Source organism: Typopeltis vanoorti, chromosome 15 (assembly GCF_054136105.1).
Source record: "Typopeltis vanoorti isolate ZY-2024b chromosome 15, IOZ_Tvanoo_1.0, whole genome shotgun sequence".
Lineage (NCBI taxonomy): Eukaryota > Metazoa > Arthropoda > Arachnida > Uropygi > Thelyphonidae > Typopeltis > Typopeltis vanoorti.
Genome location: NC_143563.1, coordinates 105,688,611 through 105,703,644, shown reverse-complemented (window position 1 = coordinate 105,703,644; position 15,034 = coordinate 105,688,611). Strand labels below are relative to the sequence as shown.

Here is a 15,034-nt window from a genome sequence, read left to right as displayed (position 1 = left end):
AAAATGCGATGGAAACAATTAATAATAAAAATCAATAAAAGCGAACTATCTGCACAAGATGGAGGGAATGAGATGCAAATATCGCACCATGGAAAGCAACAAATCAGTCTTTATTAATGACACTTGGAGAGAGATTTAAATTTGAAAATATAAGAAAAAATGCTCCGCCTACATGAGATTCTACTCCGGATTAATAGATGCGCAGAAAGCAAACACCAGGGAGAAATTCTTGGCGAATTTATACGCATTTTTCAACATCGAGTTTTATGCTATTCTGCGTACCGCGCTCTCTTTAGGTCACTGTAACTCTCTCTCTCGCAATCCTGCCACCTAGCGGGTAAATTTTGAGTTTTCGTCTGCATACGCTGGCGGTTATGATAAGGGGGAGGGGAGCTGCGCTCAGTCGGGTGGTAGCTATCGGCAGTAGCTGCCTGTGAGTCGCTCTCTCCGCTGTTTTGGAGAAGGCGCACGGTCTCATCGAAGCAACGATGGAGTTGCTTCACAGCTCGCTAGTCTTCGCACTTCTTAAAAACATCATTTCAGCTTGAGGAGTCATCAAGTCGGTCGTCGGAGACGTTGGGATGCGACAGGTGGTAGTGTCGTCAGATGCACAGCAGCAGGCCAAATAAAACTATGACGCCTCGAGCGCTTATCCTTTCGGAGTGATTTGTGCCATCTGAGTCGGCGGCTCCATAATAACTGAACAAAACTCCTGACCGGCACAACGCCTCGGTTGACCTCCAAATGGATACAAGAGGCAGAAACTGTCTACGGTGATCGACAGGGATCTTTCAGCGAACAGAATCGGTGTTGTCAGACAGCCTTCCCATGACTGTGTCACGGAAACTCGGCTATATTGTCATTCCTAGTTCAATCCTGTGGACGGGATTATGGATAGCTGTGTTGTCTCCTGGTGTATACGCGAGGACTAACCTGATCATCGCAGGATTCTTTCCCACCACCCACAATATCTCGGAAGGAGCCATAGGTCGGGGAGTCCTTCCTGCTGTCAATCTGGCGCTACAACACATCAACAGCAGTCCCCACATCTTGCGTGGCTACTGGCTGGATATGGACTGGAATGACACAAAGGTAAGCCTTTCAAGCCAATCCTTAACTTTACGAATTACCGACAGGTAACATTTCGGGGGTGCTGTGGAAACTGACAACTATTACGCGCATTCAGTTACGATCGGCTACATGCTGATTTATGAAACCTAAAGAGACGGTTGAAAATATCTTCTTCGTGGACATAAATATGAAATCATCTTTATTGGGTTCATTGTTCTGCAAGAGACATTTAAAGTAAATAAAACGCTTCAGCTCCCGTATGCGTTCCATAGAATATCTGAAGTTTTTTTTCTTTTTTTGGGATCGCTAGAAGATTATTATATTTCTTAAAACCCCTGAAAATAATGGAAATCAATACACAGACAGACATACTCTCTTTAGAGTGACGTGCTACGCTTACAGAGAGAAATAGTACAGTTTGTTGCCAGGAACATGGCCGATCTCTGATCATTAACGTAGCATTTGACATTAGATATACATTTCAATGTGCTTGAACAAGGAAAGTGGAGATGAACTCTCGCGGTGGCTCTAATTCCAAGATCATGCCTATTAAAATAAAAACCTGTCTTCCGATATAAAACTCAGTAATTGCATTTGCTTATTACAAACAGATATAATGTTTCGGTAGGCGTTTAAAATAAAATCGAAAGGTGTTTGTTCTACAAGAGTTAACTTTCTGACAGAACGTATGCATTTTTGACGTCAACTGCGCAGGTGAATAAGGATATTGATCCGAGTATCGGCCAGAAGAGGTCTTATATTTTATTCGTCTTTTTGTCGAGCTGGAGCGAAACATGCCTGCTATATTTTGCGAAAGTACAGTCACAGTTTTCGCATGGTAAATGAAATGTTAAGCGCGCAGCCAAATTCTTGGTAGAACAGTCGATGGCAACGTATTTAACAATGCGTCGGTTGGCAAGATAAGACAGCTTTATTATAGTGCCGTTCACAAACTGAATAATGTCATTAATAAACTATATTTAATTATGATTAGTGTTATATAAATGCTAAACACCACTAAATACGCGCGTTGTTATTCAAACCACTGTGAACGGTAAATAGTGCTAACGTTATATACGCAATGATATAATTATGCTAATTTATACTGTTTAAAGTGGGTTTTCATTTGGACTATTGGGACACTCTTTGAAATGCAGATGATTCCCGAGTTGGGTTATGATTAGGTTACAAAGAGAAGATAATTCTAATAAGCAGATTTTGAATGTGAATTGGCAATTATTTGAATATATTCATAACTTATGAATATAACCTCTTTACTACCCAATATATAATTGCTTGAGTAATTAATAATTAGTATTGAACATGGAAATCGGGCAGAAGCATCAAGAATTCATAGAGGAATGGGTGGGGATAGATATTCCACAACATCGACTTTGAGATTAATTTGAGGTTACTTGGAATTGTACTAGTTTAATGGTTTCGCTTAAACGTGGAATGAGTTGCGTCCAATATGGGTTGTTGAGATTATATTGTCCACAGAATGAAATGGAAATAGAAAATGAAATCCAATCAATGAATTGGGGTGCATTATCTTGATCATTTTCTTTCAGTTTTATAGATGGTTCAGTAGATGTATCCTATAAATCATTTGGTGTATTGTCACAGAGAATATTTATTTATTTCTGATTTTTATACAGCTAACATGCTTCATAAAAATCCCACGAATCGTATTTAGTGCAAGATAATTGATTATCCGGCCCTCCTTCGAAAGTTAATTGGTGACTGACCTCACCTTAACTAATTGATTGCGACGACGACGTCTACAACGAACTTCTTAATGCACTTTAGATGCTTGCATTCCCAGAAAAATATGCGGAGTATGGGTCTGATAATAGCAAACATTATCTCCCAACGTGATTAATTATCTGATCTTGAATTAATACTATATACAGAGTTTAGTGGTTAGAAAGTAATAAGTGATACAAAAGGACGAAGCCATGTTTCTACTGATCCGAAATACAAAAGGCTGATGAACATACGTTTGATATTCACGGATTCATTTGCACTAATTTAGTGAGGAAAATGATGATGATTTGATAGCATCACTAAAATTTTATTACTGCAGTACCATGAATAGATGAAATGAAAAATATTAACTTACTGAAATCAGCCATTTAATATAATTTCCATGTATGATTAAGATCACTGCTTGTTTCAACGAACTATTTTGCAAACATATAAACACGGGGGTGGTATAGCATCTTTCTAAAACAGAACTAACAAGACAAATAAACACAGACTTTCTGCATTACATTAATTTAGTTGATAGTCAAAACACAAAATTTGGAAGGTGGTTACGGTGGCATTGGCTGGTGCTACCTCGGTACTGGTAGCAGTTTCATGATAAGTCATTTCCAATCGATATCCTTATAGCGAGTGGTAGTAACCGTACTCAGGCCTGAATCTGTGATTGCTTTTTTAAAGTTATGAAGATGAGTTCTATAAAACTCCAGAAGCTACTCACTTTGTAGAAATCAAATTAGCATAAACTAGACAACGCTAGGTTGCTTATTGTAATTTTCAATAAGCAACTAGCGTTGTCTAGATTATATATTATTTCTCGTATCCGAAATAAAAGCAGCAAGCAGACAGAAACGAGTTTATAAATAATTCGGTAGATGATGTACTTAGTTCGGGTGACTGTTTTTCTAAAATACCAGTATTATGACGGTAACGGCAAATACATTTACAATTATTTATAATTTTATTTAACAGTTTATTTATTTCATACTGATCGTAGCTTAAAATACTAACAATATGTTGGTGGAATTTCGGAGGTCCATTATCCCACATTGAAATTTCCCTGTATGAAGGTCATAAATTCTTTCTCCTTTCCGTCCACCTTTACGAGCATATATATACGGCTGTAGAGAATGGATTTTATGCGCTATCCCTAGTGATGCCCTATTACAGTGCACTATTTAATGTACCGCGAAATGCTAAGATGTTCAATAACTCTCCTCCTAGCTTTCTATTGAGAGCCGCATGCATTCCTGAAGAGATGCTTTACTAGTGAGTCACCATCAGATGGAGCGGAGTAGTTTGTATCGTAGTGTTGGGTAAGTATGTATCTGTTGTTAATGTGTATAAATGATTTCATTGTGGTTTATTTCTCGCCAATCTCTTTAAATAATTTAAATAGATAAATGATCAATTTTTCATTAAGGTAATCTAAATGGACTTTATTTCAGAAGTAAGACAAAAGTTATACTTTCAGAAATGTGTTTTAATTTATCCCAGTAACTTGTTCTTTCTCACTATTAAGCAGCAATTTAACGACAAAGATAACACCTGAATTAGCATTGCAAATAAACCCAAGAGAATTCTCATCCATAAAAAAAATAGCCAAGATAATTATGCCGAGTTTCTGTAGTACATTTATCTTTATAGAAAATATTTGCATATAAAAAATAGAAAATGGAATCTATAGCGATTATTGTTTAATTATGTTTTTTCCTACATGAGGGGCTTATTTCATTATGCGGCATTAAAATTCAATTCTATAAATAAATTACGAGATGCTGTTTTCTGTTTAAATTTCAAATTATATTTATTTATATGATTTAATGATCTGAAATGTTTCGGGCAGTATCACAATAATCATTATGTAAGATGTGCCATCTGTTCTGGTATAGCCCGATATCGATTATATATATTATCTTTTTTTTTTCTTAGTTGTTTATCTTTTCATTTTTTTCTTAATTCTTTCTTTTTCGTAATTTTTATCTTTTTTTTAGTTGTTTATCTTTCATTTTTTCTTAATTCGTTTTCTTTCTTAGTTGTTTATCTTTATTTTTTTTTAAATTCTTGCTTATTCGTTTTTTTTCCTCAGTTATCTATCTTTTTTTTTTCTTAATTATTCTTGCTTATTCGTTTTCTTTTTTTTTTCTTAGTTGTTTATCTTTTATTTTTTGTAAATGCAGATCTGAAAACATCGGAATATTTTACACAACATTTCACATTGTTCGAAATTTGTCTTGTATTTCTCTGTAAATAAATTATTTTAAAATTAGAACATAACTCTCTAGGTTATTGTTATAATATGATAAAGGCAGGAAAAAAAAACTAAACAATAGCAGTTGCTTAGAAATTTTGAATAGAATGCTTTTATTTTTCTTTGTATGCACGGTGAGAGATATCTGGAACGTCATATAAGTTTATCACCGCCACTTAATTTAGCACTGCAGTAGAAACGTGTGAAGACGCTAAAACCGATAGATAAAGGAAGGCACTTCCTTTCCCGATACATCCCTAGAGCTTAGCGTCTCTACCATCGTAAAGAGAACGTGACATTGCCTCACGGAACTGAAGACGAAGTCCTAAAAACATGTGGGAACGTTCTGAAAGGAAGATATTCAAATTGTGGAGTTGACGCTTTATGCAGAATTACTGTCGCACTTATTTCTTCTTCGCACGTCGGACCACGTCATTCTTTCATGTGTGTGTGTGTGTGAGAGAGAGAGAGAGAAAGAGAGAGCTGGCAATAATTTTTCCGGTATTTATTTAAGAAAGCATACCATTCACGAAATATATTAAAACATCGAACAGTTTTGACAATTTAATTTCGCACTGAACCTTGTCAACTGAATGATTTGCACGCATTTGAATTAAACAGCCGAAATGAATATAAATAAACATCTGGAACACTGTAAGAAAAAAATAATAAATGTGGAGAAAAGGTTAATATTTAGAATACCGCTGTGTTGACAGTAATATATTTAAGAACAAAAATCTTTTGCCAATATTTTTTATCTAACATATAACCTTGCTATGACCCACATCTAAAGGATTCCTTTGTTCCACGAGATATTTCGTTACTGTGCCACCTTTTTAATCCACATAAGTCGTGATTGACGATGTCAATGGTTTCATAAAAAAAAAAAAAAAAAAAAAAAAATGCGAACTGGCATGGAGTTTGAAGTTCTTGGTCCACCTGACCTTTCCACATCGCTGATATCGTTTTATTGATATTCGAACTACTCATGCTACTAATTTATCGGCCGGTATGATTAACATTTTACCCTGGTACACCGGCAAACTCAGTTGGTATAAATATGGAAATTATATTTAAAAACAAATCCTACTACACTTAGTCTTTTTTTTTTTTTTGTTTGCACAGACAACAGAGAGACGTTTTCTTTGGAATGTCGAAACAGGCAGTGTAGTGTCACCATCTGCCAGAAAAATAAGTAAATAAAATTAACGCATTAAAAATTCGACTTTCCTTCGCATATTCTGAAAATTAATAATATTCAAATACGTTAACGAAACAGGTGTGAAGATCTTTAAATTGATCTTGCTATGTATACGGGGGGGGGGGGGGTCGGATGATTATGTGACATGGTGAAATGAAGATGATGCATTCAGTTTAAGATATTTGGGAGTGCTTTACCTCGTTATACTCTAATATAATTTCGGCATAACTCAACATTACAACTATAAAATATTTACATCTTTCAGTAAAGAAATAATTATGAACATCGTGTGTGTGTTTTGAGCTCAATTTCACCAGAGCAGTCTAGAAAATTAGCTGATTTTTCCCAGTAAAATCGGCTGTAGAAACACACACACAGCACATATAATTTGTGTGATACAGGCCATGAAAGCAGGAGTGCTTACCGATTTCTAGAAAATTCCGTTTATATGGTTCGAGAGGGCGTTGTGTAGCCGCATTTTTTATTGTTTAGATAGCCGCTAAAATGTCACCAATATATTTAGCAGAGAATCTGGGAGTATTTGTATAAGATAGATTTTTGAGAACTTCTCCAGCATTTTCATCTGTCTTGAGGCCTCAGATATGTAAGATAATATATCAAAAAATCATCGTATTTAGCAAATTGAAATGAATACAGGGACGTGTAGTGACTAATTTTCGACTAGCTAGATAGACCAATAAAATAAATAAAAGGTTACAATAAACTATTTATTATTTATCAAGTAAGCAACATTTTCACGGACATACTGACTATTCCATTATTTATGCTTTAGATCAGCATCTTTTTTTCCTGCTCCCTCCTTTGCCTCCGTTCCCCTTAATAACTAGGAATATTTAATGCTAGAAGTATTTAAGCATCCAGAATTCTACTGTGTTTTTTCCCTTTTAGGATAATAACCAAGTTTTCTTCATTTTGCATCTTTATTCTAGACTGTTCATATCCATAACTTGGACATATTCGAAAGTACAATCTGGTCAGAATTATTGCATGAATTATGTCCAGCGAATTATGTCAGGGAATCGGTCACGCTGTAATTATGTGGAAAGATAAGTAGTCGTGTTGTAATGAGACGGGTTATCTTTAAGACAGGACATTAAGATCGACGGTGGCAAAGCAAATGAGTCTGCGTATGTTAAGAGCATTTTAATGCATTATATTCAGATTATTTGTGAATTACACTACAACTAAATCTCTCTCTCTCTCTCTCATTAGTGGGCTCTAATTCCTGCCTTCACTCACTCAGTTGTTCAAATTATACTGTATTTTCCAGCCGTATACAAACAAGCGGGTGATTACAAGATTGAAGAATGTGCTTTTTTTATGATAATCATATCCACAAGCACATCTAACATATTAGTACAGTTGGTTGGCTCGGTAATCCATGGACACAGCCAGAGACCAACCGAACTATTATAAGACATTTCATTGTCGTCACACTGGGTGATGAAAATCATCCACCACGTTGACTCTCAGACATTCATACCCTAAGAGAATTCAATTTCAGATAGTGTACAGTCTACTTACACTGTCATGTACATTTTTCCCAGTTATCCAACTATCTGCAGATGTAAGTGGAAAGTTGTCGATTATGAAAAAATAGTTCGAATAACTAAATGAATGAATGTCAGTGTATCTCTCGTTTATGATGCCTTCAGTAAACACATGCAATTAAATATGATCAATAGCGCATGCTACAATCACATAACAACTACCAAGAGCATTTGCGAGAATTAGACCACAATATGTACAAGACCACAATAGTCAACACCCAGCTTCTAGTTAAAAACGGCAGAATCATTAACTAATTACAATATGTATTCACTCATCCGGAATTCACATTGACATAAATTGTTTTGCTTAAAACCACTGAATTTTGCGAGATTCCTCTGAGCCAATTTCACGGAGAAACAGATATTTGCAATACAATATCACAATAAAGCCAGCGCATCGCGAACTGCAATTTCGATGATACTGATGCTCATCTACCCTATTACTACGTTTACGCAAGTGGATTACGTACAGAGAGCAACACGAGACATTATGTAACACTGCCAAATTATTGAGATCTAGACGGGTCATCTTCGGTCAGTGGATGAGCTCTATATGCGCGCGCTCATATTAGCATCCACAATAACTGCGAATTTCTCTTAATGGAGAAACTCACCAGAGTTCTAGCAGGCTATGCGCCAATATATTTTATCCATAAGCAATTCTAATTTTAATCAGGCATTTCATTCATATTTCCTGATACACCACATTGCAAAATAGGAACACAGATTTTAGAGTGTCGCTGTAATTTTATGTAAATGTAATTTTAGCCTTGAATATGTAAAAAATATACATATTCAAGCTCCCCCCTCCAGATTTCTGTATTAACAGTTTGTATTTTACGGAGACAACGTCAACATTATAGTCATCATAGTGTTCCAGATTCTAATTTATGCTGTTGAAGTTGAATTTGGCGTACTTGGCCCTTCTGTTAACTTAGAGAAGTGTTGGCGATTTTCTCCTTTTATAAAGCACCTTCTTTTCCTTGCATCATTTTTATCGTTCTGTCAGTTGATTCGTCTGTGAGAACTTCAAATTTTCAGATACGTCTTACTGTTGCAGTCACGTCTTAATCGAAATGGGTTTCAAACTCAGAGGTGTGCAATCTATCTTAGTTAAAGTGTTCTTTTCTCATTTTCGTCCTTTTTCTGTAGTTAATGAAGAAAGGCTGTGTGCATGCTGACGTGTCCTTGGGGACCATGCATATTTTATAATGCATGTAGCGTTTATATGTCCGCGTTTGCTAGCTAACATCTGCCAAAATGCAGACGGGAAATACCATTAAATATGTAACAAGCGAGTTCACCAAAATATTCTCTTATAATTAAGTTGTCCATCGAAGCACTCTGGTCAGAAGCGAGCAGAAGTCAATCCATCATCATCCTTTCATTTTCAGATGAGACGCATTTTCATGGTAAACTTTCTCGACTTGAGGTGATTGTCAAACAACTCCACGTACACGATTGTGCATTATGTAATAAAAGAGTGTGATGAAATTGACACATTTATGTTTTAGTCAATCTGTAAGCTACCCTGGTGTATTGCAATAAAACTAAGAAGGCTAACATTTTAAATCCATGTTTACCTTTTCTGCCTGTGTTCGCATCGGTGTTCAGTTCAGTCTAAAAAGGATTGTAAAACAAAATATATTCAAGAAAAGGTAAAGCTATAACGTCAACTTTCATATTTGGTATCTTTTTCAAACGGTGGTCATTTCCTTGATTCGTATGGAATGATTCCTATTAGGATACAATAATCAGAAAGAGAAAAAAACTAAATAGTTCACAATAAAGAATGTATCTTAAATTCACGCAAGAAAGAAAAAAGACAATATATATATATATTTTTTCCATATATATATATATATGGAAAAAGACGAAACGAACTAATATTAATAACGAAAATCAGATACATCAGCCAAACTATCCGATTATTGGCAACGATTAAAAACAAATATTTGGAGACATTAAATTGCATAAAACCTAGACGTAAAGTAAAACTAAAGCACAATGCGATTTTAATGCATTTTTTAATTCTCATTTTAGTAGCTAAAAATACATCGTAATATCGATGATCTAGAAAATCATGTTTGTTCTCTTTTTAAATTTCTGGGTTTTCTGTTTCATTTTTATATCTCGTTTATATTTCAAAATCGGTAACTGAACATAATAAATTTGAGTTTATAAAATTTCTACGTTACATGTCTCTGTTATTCAGTTGTTTGCTGAGAATGCAAAATTGTGCGATAGTTGATGCAGGTGTCTTTCAGGATGACTGAAATTACAATGGACATTCTCTTGCGAACTTCTGCATTAACCATAACATGGTGATCACCCAAACCAAAAGGAAGACTATGGACCTGGGAACATCCAAATGGTTCTCATTCCCAAATAGACCACATACTAATCAATAGAAAGTGGATCAGATCAATAAGAACTGTGTGCCCACATTAAACTTTCACTAAAAACCTCTGAAAATAACAAGCCTAAAAAGAAACAATACAACTGGGACAAACTAAATAACCCATAAATTGCAGCCTCTTTCTACAGCAAATTAATTAGAAGACAATATGGAAAACATTCTTAAAGATCCAGTTAGTGAAAAGTATAAGGGTATTATTTATTGAAGCAATAAACATAACATCCAACAAATTTCTTGGAAACGGCAACAAAAAAGACTCGGAAAAATGGTTTACTCCTGAAACTGAAAAATACATAGATGAAAGAAATAAAGCAAGAAACTCTACTGCTTAAACAGAAATGAAATAAATAAAGATAAACTAGACACTTTAAATAACAAGGTCAATGAACTAGTGACCAGAGGCAAAGAAAATGAAATAAATATTGCAAGGAACTTGAAAAGTATAATAAAACTGGGGATACTAGAAACACTTTTCAAACGATATATTATATCTGTCTCCATAAAACAAAAAGAAGTGGAAATATTGTCATCCATTACATAAACGGTAGAAGCTATCAGTAAATTCGAACTTGATGAAAGAATGGAGAAACTACTTTTAAGAATTACTGAATGTTGATAATCCCCAACATTCAAGTCAGCTAGCGGACCTGCATCTAACCACCACTCTACCAATAAATTGTCAAGACTTCACTGAAAAGGAACGAAAAATAGCAATAGATCAAACCAAATCAGGAAAGTCCCCAGGGATTGACGGGATTAGGGCAGAAGCTTTAAAAAATGCTGGGTATAATACATATTCCAATATCCTTGCCATAATGAATCAAGCTTAAAACACTGGAATAATAACCTCAACAATGGAAACAAGGCCATATTGTCCCTATACCCAAAAAGGGACAGTCTTAATAGAATGGATAACTACAGAGGTATTACTTTGCTATCAACCACAGTGAAAATCTACAATAGGATGATACTCAATAGAATAGAACCTTACTTAACACCACTTTTAAGAAAAAAACCAAGCTGGATTTCTAAAAAAAAATGTACAACAGAACAGATACATTGCATCAAACAAAATCATAGAAGGTTTACGTGATAAAAACTTACCACTCATTTTAACCTTTATAGACTTCAAAAAAGCCTTTGACTCCATTAATAGAGAAGCAATGTTTAAAATACTCAGCTTCTATGGTTTACCCTCAAAACTCATACATGCAATTTCAGCACCTTATGAAAATTACAATTCCACAGTAATCTTTAAAACAGAAACATCTGAATCATTTCCAGTGACAACAGAAGTCCTGCGAGGTGATGAACTAGCATCTTATTTGTTTTTGATATGCTTGGACTACATCTTCCGGACCATCAACACAGATGATCTTGGTTTTAACATTAAAACATCCACCCGCACCATGTGCAAATAACTGATCTTAGCTATGCTGACGATGTTGTACTTGTTGATACAGAACCAACAAATGCACAAAAACATCTCAGTCTACTAGAGGCAAGGGGAAAAGTTATTGGTCTGCAGATCAACATCCAAAAGTCCAAAGTATTCTCTAGGTTGTGAAAACTTTATACTCATGTCAACAATAAACCCTTAGAAAGAGTCAAGAACTTTCAATATCTTGGATTACATCAGCAATACAGGAAATGATATCAGAAAACGTAACCAGCTGGCTCTAGTCTTCCATAACAAACTACGCCCCATCTGGAAATCATCATTAGTATCATTAAAGACAAAAATAAGACTATACCATGTAACCAGTAGATCCATCGTCTTGTATGGTTCTCAAACCTGAACAATAAGCAACAAAAAAAAAATACAGATCTGATTAACTCCTTTGGAACTACATGTCTCAGACTGATCCTTGGATACACCTGGATGGACCGCGTCACTAACTCTGCTGTGCTAAATCTGGCTAAGCAAGAACCACTTGTCAGTATAGTCTACAACAACTCTGTCTAAAAAAACTACAACTCAAATGGCTTGGGCATCAACTCAGACATCCTGAAGTGTCGCCCTTTTTGAAATCCCTCATCCTGTACAAACCAGAAGATGGCAAACGCAGTAGAGGAAGACCATGCAAACAAATTTGGCAGTAGATATGTGAAACCATCAGTAGGCTGAACTGCAAAACTCCATCTGACATCTACCCGTTAGCTCAAGATAGAGAGACTTGGAAAACCATAATTACAATATTTAATTTTTAATATAAATCTCTTTTTCCTTTTCACATTCTATCATATTGTGAATAAACTATGCATGTATGTGGACAAAGGAAAATGTTGTCAATTTATCATTACACAGTTTAGGATAAAAATATTACATGCTTTGTATTGCACTGATAGTAATGGAATGCAAGAAATTGATGAGGCCGATGATTTGGGGATAATGGTGGACACACACAGCTGAAGTTCAGAGGGAATGTTACAAAGTTGGTAAAATAGCTCAAAGGATTACTTGGATGTTGAAGAACACACTAACAAGTAAAGATTATTCTGCTATTTCATAAATTATGACTTCCTAATTAGAAAAAACAAGTGAAACCGGTTCGTCAATAAAGATCATTCCGTCTAACTTAATATCTAGCATTACGTACGATGAAATATGAAACAAGAAAATAAATTCTAAAATAGCTCTCTACTAGTTGTTATTAATTCCCGAATTACATCATGAAGACAAACTACTGCAGCAAATCAATTCTAATGAAAGCTAAGCAAACCATAAATCAGACCAAATATTCCATAAGATCGTCTGTGCATTGAATCATTTACGGTATAACAATAGCGGATGTAGCACTTTAATCTGATTTGTTCATATAAACACATGACACAAATATGTTCGCGAAAATGGCAGCCCGCCTGTTTGGTTGAAATTAAACTTCTTATAATGCATCGCTGTTTTTCTCCATATGTTACATCTGATAGAACTTTCGTTTAACAGTTTATTTTCCTTTTTTATTGCCGTATGTCTCTAGAAAACGGCTTCAATATTTGAGCAGCATTGTATTACGTTTAAGACAAGTGTCGTCAACTCGTACCCAGTGAGGTATCTTTTGACAGATTTTTATCGGTCGGGGGAAAGAAAAGACCGAATCCATTTATATGATGATGTGTACAGAAATAGCTATAAAGAAGAGCCTCGCACAAGTAAGAATAATGTAATGGTAGATATTTTAAAACCATCCCACTATTCGTGGCAGTTTTGGTTTACCTTACTGCCATCTTCAAGAAAAATATACGGTAACTTCAAACAATCTTTATCTATGCAGCACATAAAAATCTGGTTGCCTTTGTAGTTTTCTTCTTTTGTTTTTAAATATAGGTTGTTTCTTCTATAGATTCATCTGATTGAGAACAGCTGTTACAATATTTTCATATTAAAAAGAAAGCTCCGCGAACGCAATACATTCTAGATAAAATTGCGATGAAATTATCATCAGCACTTTACCTCCTATCCGCCAAGCTTTGCACAGCGCACATTCCCTCAATCTATCTTCGTATTCCAAATTAAACCTTACGGGCATAGTCACTCGCTACTGGAATTTCCCTGTTATCACCCTGATATCGATGAGACAAGATCTGTGCATGGAACTCCACACATACTAATCAGTGCTTCGTACAATGGCGCTATCACTCTGAATCCGGACTTGTCAGTGTCTTTCAAATTAAGGAAGCAATATTTTGTTTAACTTTTCCAACTATTGTTACATGTTCCCTGAACTTCAGCTCATCATCCACAAGCACTAAGAACTCTATCGCTTCCTTCACCTCCTGAAGAGAACCCAATATAACACATCCCATCGCACCAATTCACACTCTCCTATAACATCAGAAGTCCGGAGACTTATGAGTAAAATAAACCCAACAAAGACTTTTCCACAAAGGAAAAGGAAAGCCATTTATCCCTTATTTTATAAACTGAAGGGGAGGTCAATAATTTTCTAGAAATATTCGAAAAGATAAATTTAGTGAAAAACCAATTGAACCATTGCAATAAAGCAAAATAGTTGGCTTTGGCCAGATTTTATTTGTATCAAATACGCATATTATACATTTAAAAATGTATGCAAAAGAATCAGCAGTAACTCAAGCTTTCATTTGTTTATAAAAGTACTCACGTTGTAACTAATCCAGGAACTTGAAAAATAATAGCTATATGCAAATTTCATTCGTCAAAGATTTTACATCGGGTGGGGAGCGTCCCCTATTTTCAGGTAAAAGGCTCAATAAGTCTCTGGAAATATTTGGATGTAGCCATTTATTGCAACAGTAAACAGACTTTCATAACTGCTGCATACATGCAACATTAAGTAAACAGCCCGTAATTATGTGAATTAAAAGGCAGAACAGAGTCAGCATTAATAAACTCGACATCGTATACTGCCTTTGGGCAGGAAAACAATTACTTGTAGGGCCTGAAAGCTACGACGTGAAGAGGTAAATGGGCTTGGTGTAGAAATGATGTTACTTACAATATTGAGGTCTCAGGTCGCTTATTGCTGAGTCAACAAGAATAAACAAACTCTAATTACAAGCTTTCTCTCTCTCACACAGCGTAAAACGCAGTACTGTTCTTGATACAGAGCGAAATTGGTGTGTAAGAAAACGAATATGTCGTTTGACCTCGGTCTTAGCTGCTTTGACCTAATGCTACCAACCACCTTTTTTTTTTTTTTTTAATGTTGCTCCCACCCACGAAGGTTATTTACAAACCTATAGCATATTTTGTACCGTGGGTGGTACAAAGTTTACAT

The 15,034-nt window shown here is 35.3% G+C and overlaps 1 protein-coding gene across 1 annotated transcript in view; it reads left to right on the top strand.

Annotated features, from left to right (window-relative positions):
* The first annotated feature begins 828 nt into the window (after positions 1-828).
* GABA-B-R2 (gamma-aminobutyric acid type B receptor subunit 2) overlaps positions 829-15,034 on the top strand; it is a 355,669-nt gene continuing 341,463 nt past the window's right edge. The window contains exon 1 of the mRNA XM_090405802.1: positions 829-1,092. Coding sequence (XP_090261928.1) covers positions 829-1,092 — 264 coding nt within the window. The remainder of the gene's footprint in view (positions 1,093-15,034) is intronic.